Genomic DNA, 12,439 nt, shown 5'->3' on the forward strand with positions numbered 1-12,439 from the left:
GTAAAACAAAGGGTAATTATAGGGAAAACTGACAGCAGTAGGTCTTTATGGATTAGGACACATGAGTTTAACTTTCAGAGGGTTATCCTGAGTTATCCTGGGGAAGAAACAGGCTGCTTCAAAAGTCAAATTACTAATCTTGGAAAATAGCTGTTTTTCCTCACTACCTAAACAAAAGTACTTAGGACCTAATGTCAGCTATGCAAGCTATACAGCATATACAGAACAAATCCTCTGTAAACAGAGAATAACTGTGGTGTACAGACAAGCTGTTGACATTCAGATGAGGAAAGAGAAGAAACAAAGTAATATGGGCAATATTTCATTGCATGTGTCTGGCAGGTACTGTGGCACTGTGAAAGTGTGAAGGGAAGAAGAGAAAAATCTGACCTGTTGAGGAAGTGCTCAGGCCTGTGTTCAGAGTATGACTGCTGGGAGCCAGGTTATTTGGAACACCAAAAACTGTAAAAAGAGGAAGTGAAATGTTATCACTTCTACAACCCACAGAAATTAGTTAGCATGATTGTAAAGTAATTGCACAGAGGAAAAATACTGGAAATTGTGACCTGAAATCACTCCCTTTACTGAACTCACAAAGTTGAGAAGAACCTATATCAGACAAATTGCAATCATGAGATAATGTGAGAAAGCAACACTTTTGCTAGCATGGCATTATAAACTTTCTTGTACTTCTTTTTTTTTTTTTTTTTACTTCTAACAGCATCCCCGGCATTTGGAAGTGGGTCTTGCAAGTTATAATCACTGCCAACATCAATTGATTAGATCTTTAATGTTAGAGGACTGCATGGTTAGGACTAGTTTTTCTTTCAATTGACCAAGATAATTCAAAGTTCAATAGTCCAAAACTAGTTTTGATAGACAGTCTGGCCTCATTTAAGTAAATAATAAAGCTATAACAATTGAGACAAATCAGGCAGTCAGGACAGCCTATCCTCACAACAAAAGACTTTCAAGTACAAATGTCGTAGAATCAAAAAGCACATAATTACAGAAAAGCAGAGAAAACCCAAGCATATCTTTGCCACCTCAGTTCTTCCCTCATTTTAATTCTCCTAACTGTGCAGATAAGAGCACTGCTATTGACCCAATTTCAGTGTGAAGTTTTGTTCTTACAGACTCGGCATACCTGATCCTGTAGAGTGAGACATTGCATTGATCAAGGAAGAGCTCTGGCCCATGCTGTTATGGTATCCTCCAAGGGAAGACCCAGCAGGCAGAGTTGAGGACCATGTGTATGGAGGGAGGGCTGTATTTAGTACAGTTGTATCGTATGTCCCTGACACTGTAAAAAAATAAAATAAACAACAAACAAACAGTAGGGACTAGGCTTATGACTTAGTATGCACTGTAGGTTTACATGGCAGAGAACTTGATTTGCCTTCAATTTCAGTTACTTTTGTTGAGTCCATGCAACAACTCCAGGTTAATGCAGTATAACCAATCTCAAATGCCAGCTGATTACAGCCCATTTGAATTTAAAAAAATGGAATAAAGACTGACATGATAGCCTGACCATTCACAAAATACTTTGAGAAGATTTCATTGTTTACAGATGCTATGATACTACAATAAAACATTTAATGTACTTTGGTCCACAATTCGGTTAATCCTGGACCAGGAGACCTAGAAATTTTGCTTCCCACACACGTGGCTCTGGTTCAAAATTCCCAGTTTTAGAAAAAATTTTAGTCATCTGAAGGTAAAAAGGCATTGCTTTTCCTAGACTCTGGTGGAGAACAGTGGAGTGAATATGAACAACGCTGCCTCAAGCACCACAGGGAGGCTTATAGTTAATGAAAGCCAGTTATAATATTCTAAATAGTATTTATAATACTATCAAGTTCTACTGATCTCTGAACCTGCAGTATGGCCAATAAATTGAACACTGATCCAAATGTTGTCTTCACTGCTATCATCATTTTGCTCAGCAATAAGAAATCATACTGCTCTAAGACATTTATGTAGAGCTCTTGTCTCTGTCAGCAGCGCCTCTGAATCAAACCTGCTGTCAGCAGGATGTGTCTTAATTTTATAGAAGTACACAGTTCACCACCCAAAGGTGGTCCTGGACAATCCTCCAGCATTTTGCTCCTTTTTCTGTGTCTGGGACAGAGACCATGCATTCTTACGCTGATGTTCTTAGCAGCTGAGAATTTTTATGGTAAAAATCGATAGTTTGCAATGCTGGACTCTTCCAAACCTCTGCCACATACCTGACTGAGAGCTCTCAGTAACCATTTTTGTCTCCACCACAGCTTTTTTTGGTATTGGAAGGGTACTTGATGATGATCGAGTCGGGCTGCAGCTGGCTGATCGACTTCCTTTCAGTAAACGTTTTACATCATCCAACTCTGTCCCTGGCATGAAAAACAAGCATCCAGATTTATCCAAAAGCCCTTGTTTCATTGAACAGTAATCCTGCCCTGGGGATAAACCATTCAGTGGAATTTACTCAGGAACATCTCAGAAGCTGTATTTTTCAGGAGTGCCATTGACATAACAAAACTTCATAGGCTGCATTTCAGGGACCGAGCACAACTCTACCCTTGCAAGACAACCATCTAACCCACAGCATGCTTCCTTGTTCAGTATGGGGAAATAAATGAAAGTTCTTACAGCGGGAATAAAGGATGACATGCTGCTATCTGTCATCATGAAGACTGGATTCACAAGACACCATAGACATATCTAGAGCAGCAGCACACTCTACGTTATACCTGACCCCCCCAGAGTATAAGCTGTGGCACTTACATCTGCCAGAGGGAGATGCGCTCTGCAGCCGGACTCGTATTTCACTCTCTGTGAAGAGAAAAAAGCAGATCATGAATATGAAGCGCAATGTATTTATGCCTTGAGCTGAGAATGAATCTTTATGCTGAAGCGAATTCCTTTCTTCCTGTTGTCTGTGTTACCTTGCTGCTCGATCTAAGCAGCACTCATGCCACATATTAATTTCTTTTAAATTGGGTTATTTTTGTTTTAGGGTTAGATTTTAATGTTTTTAATTCAGAGAGCTGCATTTTATTTCTTGCGTGCTTCTGTTGAAGTCAATAGCATTGTCAGTGCCAATCACATGAAAGGCCTAATTATACAGTCCTCAAGCACATTGATATTCCCACTCATCACAATTACTACTATTGTTCTACTAGATAAAACCTAAAGAGTCAAAAGAAATTTCAAGATTTCAAGGCTTACTAAATACAAAAGTTCCCTAATACTTCTTGGGTAAAATTCATACCATCATCTCTATAATGGGCTGTAGGATTTAGGCTCTTGCAACCTGCTGCCTTCCATTTTCGCTCCTTGAATGTAACCCCCTACTTTACCAAAGTTGCATTGAAATAAAACTGTCAAGTCACAATCAGACATTTATTAATCCAACAATCTTTCCAGGTACTCCAGTTTATTACTTACTGGCTTTTACTGTTCAGCACAAGAGTCTACAGAGTTAATCCGATTTGTTGGGAAAAGCCTTTAAGCTTACTACCTACGAGCAAGGACATGTGACTCATGCTCCTTAAGATGAAATCTGACAGTGCATACACTCTCAAAGAAACACTGGCTTCAGCATTCAGGTAGAGAAGCTGATTGATAGATTGAGACAATTTTCTGAAGTAACATGAGAAGCTGAAGCTGATTCTCAGGTATCTGTTTTATTACATATGGCCTAATTCTACTGTGCCAGAGGAGACTGTGAAGACCTGAGGTAGAATAAATGGTAACTGTGACATCCTCCAGGAGGAGAGTGCAAGAGCATACTTTGATTTATATCCACTGCCAAAATTAACTTGGATAAAATGGCATTATAGTTTTCTCCTCAAGCAACTGGAAACAGATATTAAACTCTTAGTAATATAAGCTTGCTTTCCCCAGTGCTGTTAATAAATTACTAGAAGAGCTAAATGATTTAAACAACACAGTTTCACAGTGAGCTCACTAAGCAGACTGCAGCAAGTCCATAATTTCTTCAACCTCTCTTTACCACCAGCATAAGACCATTTCAGGGAATGGCCGTATGGTTTCCAATATAAATCTTGGGGAAAAACATGCATGTGATTATTGTAAAAACACCAGAGTGGAGTCACAGAGAATGGCTGGACTGAGTTTGTGGTAGTGAACAGTTAAGATGGAAAACTACGTTCTACACCCCCAGAGTTCCAGGTCCCCAAAGAGATCCTCCTTTCTGGCACAATGCTAACCATTACGACTTTCACTGGAGTCCTGCACTGAGCTTGTTTAATAGACTGTTCACACGTAAAATGGTTCACACCTGCAGTGGTGTAAATCCAGGCACCTCATCAGACTCTAGACTCGAACCACTTTGATTCCAAATAAGGAGTAGGTCCATCTGACACACCCTGAGTCACATCAGGAAAAAACAAAGAAAACTTCTAAAGGAAGAGTACCACTCACCTCGACTTTGGCTTCGCCCTCGTGTGGAAGCAGATGCTGTGAATATAAGAGAAATAAAAGCAATATTAGATTTTTACTGCATTTGACACCTTTGAAAATGAACAGATGGATATTTGAATCTTCAAATCTTTCTCTGAAGGCAGAAACTCATGCAGTAAACTTCTTTACTTGAGGCACAGCTGGGGGGCATTGAAACCCCAGTTTTTGCCAGGACTTCTTTAGACATGAGGTATCTCAATGAATGTGTAGCACCTTAGTATTTCTGGACCAATTGCTTTTTCTATTTGCACACATAAATGTTGTTCAGAGATAATGATTTTCTATTTCAGTAAGCCAGTAGGAAGATAATAGGCCTGTTTACACCATCAACCATGGTCAGACACTATGAAACCCTGCCTCTTCCCTAAGCCAGAAAGACAGCCACATCATATTGCTTCTCTACCTGCACTGATATAAGAAGCATCCCAGAGTTTGGACAGAGCAAATTCCTACACGCTGGCAATATTCAGTATAAATACAACACTCGATAGCCAATTCATCTTTCCAATTACACCACATAAACACGTTGAAGTCTAGAAAAGAGTAAGTGGTGGAGTATATTCAACAATGGTTCAAAATCTTAAGGGACTGCACTTTCTTGCTTGGGGCTATTCCCCAAGGTATGAAACAGCAGATGTTGTCAAGTGTCTTATGTTCTCCTGCTCATGCTCTATACCATATTGAGACCTTTTAAAGAGTAGCTGAAGGCAGTAGGTGTATTGTATTATGCAGCCTCTGTTGGATCTGTACTAGCTGGAGACCCTGCTGTCAGCTGCATTAACAGTAACACCTCTGAAGTCACAGAGTTGCAATGGCTATCCAATATAGAGGTAACATGCAGAAAGTCTCTGCAGTCACCAACTCACATGACCTTGCCATAATGTTCAGAGAGACAGTTCTGTAAGAACATACCAAACTCTTTCCTGGGGAACTCTGGAGAAGAGTTAGCACTGGAGCTCCCTGCAAATAATAGAAATGGGTCATTAATACTTTTTAGAAGATCATCAAGAGCTTTCCAAGTATGTTTCTCGTACCTGTTTAATTCCACTGAATAACAAATGTTTCCAGTCAAAAAGTATTCAGGATTACTCATGAAATAGTATTCATGAAATAGTATTCATGAAATAGTATTCATGAAATAGTATTCATGAAATAGTTGCTAACGTCAACAAATATACTCCTCTTAGGAATGAGTGATAATATAAATAAGACTCAATCATTAAAATGCCTCCCTGGTGACTTATTTCCCAGCAAAACCCTGTAAGATGGGATTCTTGCGCTATTTAAGACAATTCTGAATTAACTTGCTGGAAGACCCAAGCGACCTCAGACTGCACAACATAGCTCCTCTTTTCTATGGAATATTCTGTGATACCTTCATATGTTGCATGGCGGTTGACATGGGTTTTTCTTTCAAATGTTGAGCCAGGTGATTTGGTGAGAGTTGAGCTAGGAGACTGTGTTTGTCTGTAGCCAGACGACGATGAATTCAATCTACCACTTCCACCTATTAGCAAAACAAAACACTCTCAGCAAATTGAAGATATGATCTACATGTACACTCTGTATGTCCTTTATGTTTGTGTCTTCTGAGTTGGACAGATCTGCATTAGTATCTCAGACCTACAGATGAGAAGAAAAAAAACCCACCACATTTGGATGTAACTCTACTGTCCTCAGCACTCCCTGCAAAGAGGAATTTATCTTTATGGTTTAAAAATGACTTGTCAATGATTTCACTAACTGCGGGTTTTGGCCTAGGGAGATAAATGAGACTTTTGTGCTGAGCACCTGGTTATAAATTGGCCTGGATTTTGGTTTGGATACAAATCCACCTGTAAACTCCAGTGTTACAGGACAGTCTAAGAAATCTTCAAGATGTTTAAACGAAATGTAGTATTGGAGGATGCCATTCACGAGGCAAGGGAAAGAAGAGATGAGCAAGCTTCCCTTTCAAAGCAACTAGCCACAATCTCACTTAGTCATGCCTTAGTCAATCCATTTCCAGGAAATGTGATAGAAGCATGAGTCAGGCCCAAGGCTGTTTGGAGATTATTAGCAGCTGTAGTGTTTAGACAGATGAAAGTTTCCTTTTCTAGTTCATATCACTGCTGTGCAAAAAGAACTGGGCAGCCATAAAGAATGTGTGGTTTGTGGAAGGATCAGACTCTTGATTGGACTCTTCTATGAAATCTACATTGGAGATAAAAAATACATTGGAGTATGATCAGAGTGACAGTACAAGGGTAGCTCTGCGATGAAGGCAATATATGCAAGCTGATCAGTGGGATCAGACTGATCAGACTGGTTATTGTTTAACTATCGCTGTAAAATGAGAACATCCTTGTGATCTCAAAGTGTTTTCTAACTCATTTTCTCTTCTACGGGGATCTATTCTAGTTTGCAACTTTCCACTTAATTGGGCAAAAAGAACTACAGTGACAAGCAGACCTCTTTTGGAGATATTTTGCCAGCAGAGTGGGAAAGCAAAGATAACCAAATGCTCTGCAAAACTTAAAGAAGTTCAGATTCTTTTCTCTTCTTCCACACACTGAAAATAACTAACACGGAGGATACAATCCCACAGAGTCATTTAAGTTAGAGCTCTGAGGGATGGGCACTCAGAGGGATGGGTTCTCAGTTAAACTGGTGCCAGTCTAGACAATTAGGTTGATATCTGCACCAGAGTTACATCATATTTGTCCAGAGGGGAAGTGATTCCACACTCTGACCTTTAATTGAAGAAGATGAGTATATGCCAGGTCTAGAGGGTATGCCTAATTCTTCCTTTGAGCTTCCATACTGCACTTTCCTCTCTTTGCCAGCTCTTCTGGAGAATGTTCCTTGTAAGGATTGTTATCCAGTCTGTCCTACTGTGAGAGAGGTGCACTAGAGAGGAATTGTCTTTATGGAGTAGATTAGAAGTACTGATTCAGCACATCCAGAAAACACGTAGACCATTCAAAGTGCAAAAGCCACAGATACCTTGACAAGAAGATAGATTCTATGAAATTATTTTATTCTACTCTACTATAATATTCTAACATCAGCAAAATCAACAAACATTAAACAAAGCCATCTTCTGAACAAAAATGCTCAGAAAGACTGTGATTTGAAAAACTTGAATAAAGAAAATTTTCATTTCCAAATGACTCAAGGGCACCTGAAAGAGAGTTTTTCAAAGGTTACCAAAAACTACCCTGAAATCAAGTTTTCCTTGCAGAAAATGAGAACTTTGCCATTCACTCACTCATGCTCACAACCAGCTTTAAGGAGAGAATACCTTTGCTTTGAGTATTTGCCTTCTCTACTTTAAGAGAGAAGGCATTCTTCTCACCCCTGCCCTGACTCTCTCCTCAGTCCATTGATGCTGCCTTTGGTTTTTGTTACTGATATTTTCATTCCTTACTTGAAGTCACATAGCCACTGCTGTGGGTGTAAGACCTCTTTTCAAATCCACTTCCTCCAGTGTGGGACGATGTCTTGAGTCCACTACTGCTCCCTCCTTCTGGAATAGACGAGGGCAAAATGAGATTCTGTCACAATTAAAGATGAGAAAAACAAAAATACCACAAGATGGGGCAGAAGGTACCCAAAAGCATTCTCGTACTCAGTTCCATGGACAGCTTAATGTCTGAAAAGGCATTAGAACTGCAGAGAAGTATCTCAGCAGAGCAGATAAGCATTCAAGATGCAGACTCAGCAAGTTTGTAGTCAAGTTTTGATTTGGGCATGGGCTGGAAGATGCTCCTGTTAACTCTCATCATAAATGAGATAGTGCAATCCCTTTCCAACCCTACTGCAGAATAGACAATTCTTCCCTATTTGTTACACAGGCATAGAAATTAACTGTGACATCTGATACTATGCAAAGGGATTTATTTGCATTTGTAAGCTAAGATGGCTAAGATGGAGGCCAGAGACTCATCACTTTTGATGCTTGTTCTCAAGAGACAGTCACCACTACAGACTCTATCTGGGTGCCACTCTTGAACAGCCAGGTCTACCAGTCTTAGTGGACTCTGGGGCTTTGTTACTGCTCCTTCTCTCCACCAACAAGAATTTTGGGAGAAGTATTTCTCAAAATAGCTTGTGTTAGTATTTCTGCACTGACACCTGCTACACTTAGGGACTTATGAAAGTAAAGAAGCCAAATAACACAGCGGGGCAGCAGTCACAAAGCAGAAGTAATGCAGTGGATCACAATTACTTACTGGGTGGTAAAGATGTCAGTCTTGTAGTCACCGTCTCTGTAATAACTGAGGAAAGAAAAGTTATAATTCAGAAGTTATTGCATGTTCATCTAGTCAGACAAGATCAATGTTCCACTTCATTCCATGGAAGAGCATGAATTATTCAAATAAGATTAACTCATTTAAGGAGAAGTCCTTTGAGACTATATTGGCTGGGGACTGAAAGCTGTGTGTTTTCAAACTTCTGTCATGCTACAGTAACTAAATGCATCACTGCCATGAAAGACTTTTTTTTCTTTAAAAAATTCCTGGAAACATGACAGTGATATTATTTCAGGGCACTACTGAACCACAGCAACTGCTGTAAAAGTAAAACCCAGGTCAGACTCCTTACTAGCTTTCTATGGAACCAGCTTTAGCAGAGGGGTAGGACTAGACAATCTCCAGAGGTCCCTTCAATTCTGTGATTCCTACTAGCTAATTCCCACAATGTCAGCAGAATCCTGTTTTACCCTATTTTTACACAAAGACAAGAAAGATATATAATAAACAGTTTGTGCATGGCATTTATCTCAGAAGCAGAATCCAAATGTCTATACTACTAGCTAAAAATATGACCATGGGGCAATAATTTTTGGTTAAACAATCAGGTCATTGTACAAGTCTCTAAATGCCTGTTCTTGCCCTGTTCTATCCCTTCTTTTCACTTTGACTGAAATATCAAGGACAGGTGCAGAATTTAGTTCTGGACCCCTGGCCAGCATTCAGTCCCTCACAAAAGTATCAATATGGTTGCTGTATTTTTGGAGTGTGATCCAGTCTTGTGATATGAAAATAAAAAAATGTTCTCCTTACGTCTCTCTGTAACTTCTGATCCATCTTGCCTCGTTTTCTTTGTTACAGAATCCATATCATTTCCACCTGCATGGAAGCCATAAATACAGAGCTTTGTGAAGAGAAGAAGATGACAACAAATTCCTGTAGGTCCCATCAATTTTCTCTCTTCAGCAGAGGAACTGCTGAGAGTTTGAAGTATCTTTCCAGAACCATCTGAGTACTACTAACAGAACAGCAACAAGTCTCTGCAAAACTGGAAGCTACACAATGCATAAAGGCTGAAATAGCAGGAAGGGCTTTGAAGCCAGCAGGGGAGCTAAGGGCAACCAAATTCAAACAGAAGCTCAAGAGAAAATACTCCTGTCAGAAGGAAATATACAGTTGCTCACCCCTACCGCCCCTACTCTAAGGTAACATTTCATTTTGCACAGTTGCAAACACTTCCAAGATTTTAGTTTGTGTAGAAGGTGATAATAAATAAAAGTTCTCCACTGCATTTGATGACTCCTTTAAACTGAAAGCTCAACGTACAGAAAACAACACTAAGTGTAGTTTTCCACAGGCTGAGTCTAAAACATTTAGAGCACAAGTTCTTTCAAGTTTCCAAAGTCCAGCTTGAGGAAGAACACAAAATTGTACCTTCCAGTTCAGCTACCACTCAGGTTTGGTCCTCATGACTCCACTTACCCTTCTGCACCTCCATGTGTTTGTACAGCCCACACATAGGAAAGACACAAGGCAGGAAGCAACAGAGAATCTGAAGGAATATCTAAGTTCAGATTCAAATCTGCCTTTGAATAGCACCCAATATTCCCAGAGCTGGAGAGGAAGAAGATGAATGTAGAAGGTAGGCCATCAGGCAAGCCACTGTAGTTCATGCTCCCATCACAGACTCAACTGAACTTTACACAGAACACTCAACAGGGCTCACAGCCCTCAACCTCAACACCTCAGCCCCGCAGCGCAGCTAAGCAGCCTGGCACACGGTGGCCACGTCCAAGTCCTTACACAACACCGGCAGCAGGACACTACCCAACCCTTACAGCATTTGCTAAGGCTGGGGATTTCCAAGGGATTCTCCAGAGAGCTGATTCCAAGTCACATACAAGTCTAGAGTTACATGTGTTAGGGGAGCTTCTCCTTAAGCAGGATTCCAAGTTCCTGCACTGGAACGCCTCCTGGTCATACACTCCAGGAAAAGGCAGTATCTGCTACTTTCCCTTGCTACATCAACAGTGGAAGCATATCTAAAGCTCCTTCTCTAAAAGCACACGCTGAAAGTTGCTGTCTAGATGTCAGCAATTCCGGCTTTGCCAACATCTTGACAAGGAACACAGCTTTACATTCAGAAACTGCTTCTCTACCACTTTGTAGCTCCAGAATTTCCCTTTTGCTATTGGGAAGCTGTGCTGGTTATGGATGCTGTACCATAGGCCAGTACCACCACTGAGTGAACACATCTGCATCTTTCCTCCCCTTGAGAGAAGGGAATATCTTGCTCTGACTCCAAACAGAAAAAAAAATAAGGAGAAGAGATTAAACAACGTCTTTGAATCCACACATCCCACACAGCTCAGCCCAGCCCTGGCACACAGCGCATTTTGATCTTGCATGTGTTTTTGCCACGTGAATTCAAAAGCCAGCCTAGGTTCTAGGGGGCTGACTAAGCTTGATTTCCATTATCTGCTAGTAGTGACTCACTTCACCAGCTCCTCCTACCTGGATTCACAAAGATGTAGCTGTAGGCTATGTCTGAGGTAAAGGAATAGCACTGTTGAATCAGAAAAATCACCAACAGTTATTTCAGATCGATAAATAGGAGCTCATGAACTGGGATCACTCACAAATAGTGGAGGTGCCTAAGGCAGGGCCGACCCTAAAGCTGGTTTAACGTAAGCTGGGGCTGAAGTGTGTTAGTGACCCTCATAAAAACAGAGAACTTGCACCAGGAACCAGGAGAGCTCTTGCAAGACCACAGTTGTGCACACTGCTCCCTCTCTGAAGCACTGAAAAGCAGGATGGTGAAAGCAGCCCAGCTGTACAGAGCTTGTTAAATCTCTGCTTTCCATATAGGACCAGCGCTGCAGTCTGAGATGAAACACTCCAAATTCTTTTATTGTTTTATAAGCTACATATTACTTGCGTGCAATGGCAATAAAATGCATCACAAGCATTTGTCAAAGGGCGGGGGGGGGAGGGGGGAAGCTATTTTATAGCCATGAAGACTAATGAAGACTATCATATAAGAACAAAAGCAGGTACATTTCAGATCCTTTTATTCCTCCACAATGTCCCTCCAGTTCTCACGTCTGAATGCTGTTACATTCTCACAACACATCCTTTCAGCTCTCTCCTCCCTCCACTAACATGGCTTGTGCTGTGAGATACTCCTTCAGGAGAAAGAGGTACCTGCAGCTACTAAGATGCATTACACTTAATGTCAGAGGAACCCTCTGATCATAAATAATGTGAAACAGTAGAAGACTCCAATCAATGTCATTGATAGCGTTAAAAGCAAATGCCACTGTGCTGGAATTTATAGGATTAGTTAAAAAATGCTCCCTTATCTTTCTTTCACCTCACCATCTAGGAACTTGACCTTTTCATTCTGCTTCAAAAGCTATTCCTTTCATTTCCAGTTACTCAACCAAAAGCTACACAGTCAGAAAGGATTTTTCTTTTTTAAAGAAGCTTCCAAAATGGCTCATTCAATAGGTTCCCTCAAATGATGCTAATGCCAGGAAAGCAAGTTATATACAAAGCTTGGATGTGCTGTAGGACAACTCATAGCCTCAAAGCCATGCACCAAGGCAGTCAGTCAGTCCAACGGCTGGAAAAGAAGACAGACCTTCTACCTTTTTCACTGTGTTCAAATTGCTTAAACCAGATACAAAATGGGGAAAAAAAAAAAAGAAAAAAAAACAAGGTACTACAAA

At 40.5% G+C, this 12,439-nt stretch overlaps 1 protein-coding gene across 1 annotated transcript in view; it reads right to left on the bottom strand.

Moving 5' to 3' along the window:
• Positions 1-12,439, bottom strand: part of COL17A1 (collagen type XVII alpha 1 chain) — a 39,277-nt gene that overhangs the window by 25,595 nt on the left and 1,243 nt on the right. The window contains exons 2-11 of the mRNA XM_010714675.3: positions 9,522-9,587; positions 8,688-8,732; positions 7,883-7,981; positions 5,849-5,980; positions 5,386-5,433; positions 4,435-4,470; positions 2,773-2,820; positions 2,235-2,378; positions 1,148-1,303; positions 391-462 (exon numbers count right to left, since the gene is read on the bottom strand). Of these exons, the coding sequence (XP_010712977.1) occupies positions 391-462; positions 1,148-1,303; positions 2,235-2,378; positions 2,773-2,820; positions 4,435-4,470; positions 5,386-5,433; positions 5,849-5,980; positions 7,883-7,981; positions 8,688-8,732; positions 9,522-9,576 (835 nt within the window). The 5' untranslated portion in view covers positions 9,577-9,587. The remainder of the gene's footprint in view (positions 1-390; positions 463-1,147; positions 1,304-2,234; positions 2,379-2,772; positions 2,821-4,434; positions 4,471-5,385; positions 5,434-5,848; positions 5,981-7,882; positions 7,982-8,687; positions 8,733-9,521; positions 9,588-12,439) is intronic.

The sequence above is a fragment of the Meleagris gallopavo genome, chromosome 8 (genome assembly GCF_000146605.3).
Source record: "Meleagris gallopavo isolate NT-WF06-2002-E0010 breed Aviagen turkey brand Nicholas breeding stock chromosome 8, Turkey_5.1, whole genome shotgun sequence".
Taxonomy (NCBI): domain Eukaryota; kingdom Metazoa; phylum Chordata; class Aves; order Galliformes; family Phasianidae; genus Meleagris; species Meleagris gallopavo.